The sequence below is a fragment of the Salmo trutta genome, chromosome 5, assembly GCF_901001165.1.
Source record: "Salmo trutta chromosome 5, fSalTru1.1, whole genome shotgun sequence".
NCBI classification, from domain to species: Eukaryota; Metazoa; Chordata; class Actinopteri; order Salmoniformes; family Salmonidae; genus Salmo; species Salmo trutta.
This window is the reverse complement of record NC_042961.1, coordinates 62,071,383-62,079,856: the sequence shown is the minus strand read 5'-3', so window position 1 is coordinate 62,079,856 and position 8,474 is coordinate 62,071,383. Positions and strand designations below refer to the sequence as shown.

At 42.9% G+C, this 8,474-nt stretch overlaps 2 protein-coding genes across 3 annotated transcripts in view; one reads left to right on the top strand and one right to left on the bottom strand.

Annotated features, from left to right (window-relative positions):
* LOC115194731 (GRB2-associated-binding protein 1) overlaps window positions 1-3,276 on the bottom strand; it is a 54,611-nt gene extending 51,335 nt beyond the window's left edge. Inside the window, exon 1 of one of the 2 annotated variants that reach the window (XM_029754640.1) lies at window positions 2,609-3,276. In XM_029754640.1, coding sequence (XP_029610500.1) covers window positions 2,609-2,683 — 75 coding nt within the window. In that variant the 5' untranslated portion in view covers window positions 2,684-3,276. The remainder of the gene's footprint in view (window positions 1-2,608) is intronic. The other variant, XM_029754639.1, reaches the window with a different exon arrangement.
* Window positions 3,277-4,158: 882 nt separating this feature from the next.
* Window positions 4,159-8,474, top strand: part of LOC115194730 (type II inositol 3,4-bisphosphate 4-phosphatase) — a gene marked incomplete in the record, with an annotated part of 29,578 nt that continues 25,262 nt past the window's right edge. The window contains 3 exon segments of the mRNA XM_029754638.1: window positions 4,159-4,268; window positions 5,754-5,944; window positions 6,090-6,154. Coding sequence (XP_029610498.1) covers window positions 5,827-5,944; window positions 6,090-6,154 — 183 coding nt within the window.

The window sequence follows — 8,474 nt, the reverse complement described above, 5'->3', positions numbered from 1 at the left end:
ATAGAGATATGGCTCAGACCCTGTTATATAGAGATATGGCTCAGACCCTGTGATATAGAGATATGGCTCAGACCCCTGTATATAGAGATATGGCTCAGACCCTGTGATATAGAGATATGGCTCAGACCCTGTGATATAGAGATATGGCTCAGACCCTGTTATATAGAGATATGGCTCAGACCCTGTTATATAGATATATGGCTCAGACCCTGTTATATAGATATATGGCTCAGGTGTGAGGAGTGAGGATTCCAGGTGTGAGGAATGAGGAGATCAGGTGTGAGGAATGAGGAGACCAGGTGTGAGAAATGAGGAGACCAGGAGTGAGGAGTGAGGAGAGCAGGTGTGAGGAGTCAGGAGACCAGGTGTGAGGAGACCAGGTGTGAGGAGTGAGGATTCCAGGTGTGAGACCAGGTGTAAGGAGTCAGGAAACCAGGTGTGAGACCAGGTGTGAGGAGTCAAGAGACCAGGTGTGAGACCAGGTGTAAGGAGTCAGGAGACCAGGTCTGAGACCAGGTGTAAGGAGTCAGGAGACTAGGTGGGAGACCAGGTGTAAGGAGTCAGGAGACCAGGTGTGAGACCAGGTGTAAGGAGTGAGGAGACCAGGTGTGAGACCAGGTGTGAGGAGTGAGGAGACCAGGTGTGAGACCAGGTGTAAGGAGTGAGGAGACCAGGTGTGAGACCAGGTGTAAGGAGTCAGGAGACCAGGTGTGAGACCAGGTGTGAGGAGTGAGGAGACCAGGTGTAAGGAGTGAGGAGACCAGGTGTGAGACCAGGTGTAAGGAGTGAGGAGACCAGGTGTGAGACAAGGTGTAAGGAGTGAGGAGACCAGGTGTGAGACCAGGTGTAAGGAGTGAGGAGACCAGGTGTGAGACCAGGTGTAAGGAGTGAGGAGACCAGGTGTGAGACCAGGTGTAAGGAGTGAGGAGACCAGGTGTGAGACCAGGTGTAAGGAGTGAGGAGACCAGGTGTGAGACCAGGTGTGAGGAGTGAGGAGACCAGGTGTGAGACCAGGTGTGAGACCAGGTGTGAGGAGTGAGGAGACCAGGTGTGAGACCAGGTGTGAGACCAGGTGTAAGGAGTGAGGAGACCAGGTGTGAGACCAGGTGTAAGGAGTGAGGAGACCAGGTGTAAGGAGTGAGGAGACCAGGTGTGAGACCAGGTGTGAGACCAGGTGTGAGGAGTGAGGAGACCAGGTGTGAGACCAGGTGTGAGACCAGGTGTAAGGAGTGAGGAGACCACTGTAGTATTGAGTTGAAGAAACAAATATAATAAGGCTTACCTTACTCACAAATGTTCCACATTCTTATTGGGTTATTGGTTTAACTATCAATATTTACTTTACCCAAGTGCTTATTTCTATAGATGAATTAAAACCCTCTATCTGAGATATCTACTGCAGCCCTCATCCTCCACATACAACACCTGTTCTGCCAGTCACATTCTGTTAAAGGTCCTCAAAGCACACACATCCCTGGGTCGCTCCTCTTTTCACTTTGCTGCAGCCAGCGACTGGAACGAGCTGCAACAAACACTCAAACTGGACAGTTTTATCTCCATCTCTTCACTCAAAGACTCAATCATGGACACTCTTTACTGACAGTTGTGGCTGCTTTGTGTGATGTATTGTTGTCTCTACCTTCTTGCCCTTTGTGCTGTTGTCTGTGCCCAATAATGTTTGTACCATGTTTTGTGCTGCTACTATGTTGTGTTACTACCATGTTGTGTTGCTACCATGTTGTGTTGTCATGTTGTGTTGCTACTATGTTGTTGTGATGTTGTGTTTCTACCATGTTGTTGCCATGTTGTGTTGCTACTATGTTGTTGTGATGTTGTGTTTCTACCATGTTGTGTTGTCATGTTGTGTTGTTACTATGTTGTTGTGATGTTGTGTTTCTACCATGTTGTTGTCATGTTGTGATGCTACCATGTTGTTGTCATGTTGTGTTGCTACTATGTTGTTGTGATGTTGTGTTTCTACCATGTTGTGTTGTCATGTTGTGTTGCTACTATGTTGTTGTGATGTTGTGTTTCTACCATGTTGTTGTCATGTTGTGTTTCTACCATGTTGTTGTCATGTTGTGTTGCTACCATGTTGTTGTCATGTTGTGTTGCTACCATGTTGTTGTCATGTTGTGTTGCTACCATGTTGTTGTCATGTTGTGTTTCTACCATGTTGTTGTCATGTTGTGTTGCTACCATGTTGTGTTTCTACCATGTTGTTGTCATGTTGTGTTGCTACAATGTTGTTGTCATGTTGTGTTTCTACCATGTTGTTGTCATGTTGTGTTGCTACCATGCTGTGTTGTCATGTATTGCTGCCTTGCTATGCTGTCGTCTTTGGTCTCTCTTTATGTAGTGTTGTGTTGTCTCTCTTGTCCTGATGTGTGTTTGGCCTACATATTTATTTATTTTTATTATAATGTTTTTAATCCCAGGCCCCCGTCCCCCGCAGGAGGCCTTTTGCCAGGCCGTCATTGTAAATAAGAATTTGTTCTTAACTGACTTGCCTAGTTAAATAAAGGTTAAATAAATAATTTAAAAAATGCTAGAATCTAAACTGTTATGAATATTAAAATGCTTTATACGCGCTTATAACAATACTTACATAGCGCCGTAACTTCTTCTCCGGCGGTGACTTCCTCAGCCAGCCGGCGCACACCACGTCCGCTCCTCCGCTCATCCTGTCCTCCTCACTGATACGCAATATAACTTATACTGATCCGATATTCAAAACCAAAACCGCAGGATCCGATCGATAAGTCTATAGGCTGTTGAGAGTTAATAAGATCGACTGGATCCGGACGCGATGTTCTGGTCACGACATAGAGAAACTCATACGGCAGGTTGGGCAGTTGTCAAAAATCACAGCGGTCCGTCTGGTGCAATGCTCCAATATGTTTTTTAAAATCCTCGGAAGTCATAAATATCCTCAAAAACAACTGAACAATCCACTTTTCGCCACAGAAATCTGTGAAGAGTATTTTTTATTTTCTTTCTCTTTCCACCACCGTAACGTTCATTTAGGATCTTGTTCAGTGGTTTCAGACTCTGAAAAGGTGGAAGGGACAAGGTAGGTTTATCAAAAGTAAATCCTTAAAGGAAAGCAGTCGAGGAGAATACGTTCCCTCCAATCTAATCACGCAACCCGAAGAGATTGTTGTCGAGGCGTGTTACGTTTCCTTTCCACCTTCCTCTAGTTTAACTCGTTCTCTCGCACCTCCCTCTGGCTCAGCAAGGAGAGAGAGACAGATCCACAAGGAATTCAAAAACAAATCAAATGTTGATAAAGTCCCATATCTACTGGGTGAAATACCACAGTGTGACATCACAGCAGCAAGATTTGTGACCTGTTGCCACAAGAAAAGGTCAACCAGTGAAGAACAAACACCATTGTAAATACAACCCATATTTATGTTTATTTATTTTCCCTTTTGTACTTTAACTATTTGCACATCATTATAACACTGTATATAAACATAATATGACATTTGTAATGTCTTTATTCTTTTGGAACTTCGGTGAGTGTAATGTTTACTGTTCATTTTTTATTTATTATCTATTACACTTGCTTTGGTAATGTTAACATATGTTTCCCATGCCAATAAAGCACTTTGAATTGAATTGAGAGAGAGAACCATAGGGAAAGAGAGAGAGTGGGAGATCTAACTCAGCTGGGGTGGTATTCCTGCTCTAAGCCAGTCTTCTCAGAGATATTTACATTTTAGCCATTTAGCAGACGCTCTTATCCAGAGCGACTTACAGTAGTGAATGCATACATTTTTATTACATTTTTACATACTGGCCCCCCGTGGGAATCGAACCCACAACCCTGGCATTGCAAGCGCCATGCTCTACCAACTGAGCTACAGTGGGGATATGGGCGTCTTTAGGTCCATTTCAAGGAACCCCGAGAGGTGGAGCTATGGGATTTGTAGCCTAACCTACTGTATTTGGTTACATAATTAATATTCCTCTATTCTATTGTTCTGTTCTATAGTGTCTGTTTTACTGTATTGTTATTTTATATTATATTATTTTATATTCTCTGCTCACTTGTCCTTTACGCCTGTCCTTTCTGCCTCCATACTTTTCATTGAAGCAACAATAATTTTCCTGAAGTAGTGAGGGGAGGAAGAATGATGTTGATAACAGACCGGGTCCAAACTACAAAGGTCGTCCCGCGCGACACCTCCTGCTCGGTCCCGCGGAGCTTCAACTAAACTTTCCGTTCAAACTGTTGAATTTTCCTCCAGGATTTTTGTTGGGTAAGTTTTCACACAACGAGCGATATCTAAAATGTTTTAAAGTATTCGGGAATGGTTATGAGTTCAAGAATAACGGATGTTAGTTAATTAGTGAAAATGTAATTCCCCACAACCCCAACTACATTCTGTGTCCTGTATGTTAAATCCTCCCACAAGTTCCAGATTGGACTTCAAATGTTGGCTCATGTTCAACAACTTTACATGTTAAGTGAGTTGAGCAGGCAAATATAACATGGATAGTTTGTTGGTTTCACGATTCCACATTTTAGCAATCAGCTACAACACTGGTTTTTACAAGACTTTTAGTGAGAACATGCTTCGTGTTGACCAACAGGGGGCGCCGTTGTATTACTAACTAGAGAGGGATGAGCACTGAGCCTTATGCGAACTTCCTGGTCCCGTCCCTCAAATCAGTGAGTCAACACAGGAAGGAGCAATGGATGGCCAGTTCACAGTATGGATGAATGATGACAGGATATGAATAGAAGATGTATTTTCCAGTTAGCTATCAATTTGAAAGAGGGAACTTTAGCATTAAACCCACATTGGAAAACTGAGATTCCGCAAATAACATATCGAAAGTGTCTTATTTGACGCCAACCCAACTACAGTAGTTACTAATAATATAAAATTGCTAATGTACGATTTAAAAGGTGGATTTTATCACGTAAAGTCAACTTTATACATTTCTATCCCGGGAACGTTCAATTTTCAACTCACCCACTCAGCAATTCTCCAAAAATCTACTGTGGATTACCCAGAATCCTCTACCTTTATCACTTGAGTGTATTAGACAAAGGAGGTGGCGTAATAACATTTTAACATTTACGTCATTTAGCAGACGCTCTTATCCAGAGCGACTTACAAATTGGTGCATTCACCTTATGATATCCAGTGGAACAACCACTTTACAATAGTGCATCTAAATCTTTTAAGGGGGGGGGGGGGTTAGAAGGATTACTTTATCCTATCCCAGGTATTCCTTAAAGAGGTGGGGTTTCAGGTGTCTCCGGAAGGTGGTGATTGACTCCGCTGTCCTGGCGTCGTGAGGGAGCTTGTTCCACCATTGGGGTGCCAGAGCAGCGAACAGTTTTGACTGGGCTGAGCGGGAACTGTGCTTCCGCAGCGGTAGGGAGGCCCCATTTTATGGAGGAATTTAACAACTTAATTAAACACTGTTACGCTTCCAACCCATCGACAGCGGCAGATTGCGCGGAAATGTTACTCAGCATCATCTGGATCTGTCTGCAACAAAAGTTCCAACATTCACCTTCTGCGAACATTTCTGTTAAACCCCATCTACAGCATACAGTTTGACGCAAACGTTCGATAAACCCAACAACACACGCACCACACAGAACGCAACGCAATGCTGCGAGGCAAACGCAGCGTTTTTCATTGGAAACGAATGTAATTCTGGTGTACCAAAAATGCAATGACGCTGTCAATGTGATCGACAGCGTCAAATGACGTGTGTGTTTACAGGTAAAAACCAGGTGTGAATAGCTCTGTAATGTGATGAAGCAGAGAGGAGGAGGAGGAGGATAAGAAAGAGAGGATGAAGGTGAATTCTCACCACCTAACCTCCCTGTCTAAGGGCCCTGCTAGCAGCTTCGACAAAGAGGGGAGACTGCGGGTGGGGCGGGAGACACAGGGGGTACAGGGGAGACCACAGGGTGAGTGCTACACACACACTCATGTACACACACACACACACACACACACACACACACACACACACTGCACACACACTCACAAATATACTCAAACACACAAAAAGCAGGTACACACTCACACACACTTTTTCACTCTCTCTGTCAGGCATGTGTGAGAGATGGTGTCGTTTGAGAGGAAACCTCCTCTTCATCATGAAGAAACCTCAACAGGTGAGAGAGAGAGAGAAGTTTACATACACCTTAGCCAACTACATTTAAACTCAGTTTTTCACAATTCCTGACATTTAATCCTAGTAAAACTTCCCTGTTTTAGGTCAGTTAGGATCACCACTTTATTTTAAGAATGTGAAATGTCAGAATAATAGTAGAGAGAATTATTTATTTCAGCTTTTATTTCTTTCATCACATTCCCAGTGGGTCAGAAGTTTACATACACTCAATTAGTATTTGGTAGCATTGCCTTTAAATTGTTTAACTTGGGTGAAATGTTTAGGGTAGCCTTCCACAACTTTCCCACAATAAGTTGGGTGAATTTTGTCCCATTCCTCCTGACTGAGCTGGTGTAACTGAGTCAGGTTTGTAGGCCTCCTCACTCACACACGGTTTTTCAGTTCGGCCCACAAATTTTCTATAGGATTGAGGTCAGGACTTTGTGATGGCCACTCCAATACCTTGACTTTGTTGTCCTTAAGCCATTTTGCCACAACTTTGGAAATATGCTTGGGGTCATTGTCCATTTGGAAGACCCATTTGCGACCAAGCTTTAACTTCCTGACTGATGTCTTGAGATATTGCTTCAATGTATCCACATAATTTTCCTGCCTCATGATGCCATCTATTTTGTGAAGTGCACCAGGCCCTGCTGCAGCAAAACACCCCCACAACATGATGCTGCCACCCCCGCGCTTCACGGTTGGGATGGTGTTCTTCAGCTTGCAAGCCTCCCCCTTTTTCCTCCAAACATAACGATGGTCATTATGGCCAAACAGTTCTGTTTTTGTTTCATCAGACCAGAGGACATTTCTCCAAAAAGTACGATCTTTGTCCCCATGTGCAGTTGCAAACCGTAGTCTGGCTTTTTTATGGCGGTTTTGGAGCAGTGGCTTCTTCCTTGCTGAGTGGCCTTTCAGGTTATGTTGATATAGGACTTGTTTTACTGTGGATATAGATACTTTTGTACCTGTTTCCTCCAGCATCTTCACAAGGTCCTTTGCTGTTGTTCTGGGATTGATTTGCACTTTTTCACACCAAAGTACGTTAATCTCTAGGAGACAGAACACGTCTCCTTCCTGAGCGGTATGACGGCTGCGTGGTCGCATGGTGTTTATACTTGTGTACTATTGTTTGTAGAGATGAACGTGGTACCTTCAGGCGTTTGGATATTGCTCCCAAGGATGGTCCAGGTCTACAATTTTTTTTCTGAGGTCTTGGCTGATTTCTTTTGATTTTCCCATGATGTCAAGCAAAGAGGCACTGAGTTTGAAGGTAGGCCTTGAAATACATCCACTGGTACACCTCCAATTGACTCAAATTATGTCAATTAGCCTATCAGAAGCTTCTAAAGTCATGACATCATTTTCTGGAATTTTCCAAGCTTTTTAAAGGCCCAGTTAACTTATTGTATGTAAAGAAACTTACATGACATAATTGTCTGGTATTTACCAAGCTGTTTAAAACTCCTCTAGGGTAGGGGGCAGTATTTTGACGTCTGGATGAAAGGCGTGCCCAAATTAAACTGCCTGCTACTCAGGCTCAGAAGGTAGGATATGCATATTATTAGTATTTGGATAGAAAACACTCTGACGTTTCTAAAACTGTTTGAACGATGTCTGTGAGTATAACAGAACTCATATGGCAGGCAAAAACTTGAGAAAAATCCAACCAGGAAGTGTGGAAATCTGAGGCTTGTAGTTTTTTAAGTGATTGCCTATACAGTATACAGTGACTTAGGGTTCATTTTGCAGTTCCTAAGGCTTCCACTAGATGTCACCAGTCTTTAGAACGTTGTTTCATGCTTCTACTGTGAATATGGAGCGAACAAGAGGGTCTGGAGTCAGATGAGTGAGGAAATGACATGAGCTCAGAGGCCCACGCTCACGTGAGTGTGAGCTGTGTTCCTTTTCTTTTCTGAAGACATTGGAATTGTCCGGTTGGAATATTACTGAAGATTTATGTTAAAAACATTCTAAAGATTGATGCTATACATCATTTGACATATTTCTACGAACAAAAATATAACTTTTTGGACTTTTCGTCGTGACATTTTCGTGCGCTTCCTGCATTTGGAGTAGTGGACAAAAAGGAGGTATTTGGACATAAATGATGGACTTTATTGAACAAAACAAACATTTATTGTGGACCTGGGATATCTGGGAGTGCATTCTGATGAAGATCATCAAAAGTAAGTGAATATTTATAATATTATTTCTGAATTTTATTGACTCCACAAAATGGCGGGTTTGTACTCAGATTATTGCAAAGTGTGCTTTCGCTGTAAAGTTTTTTTGAAATCTGACACAGCGGTTGCATT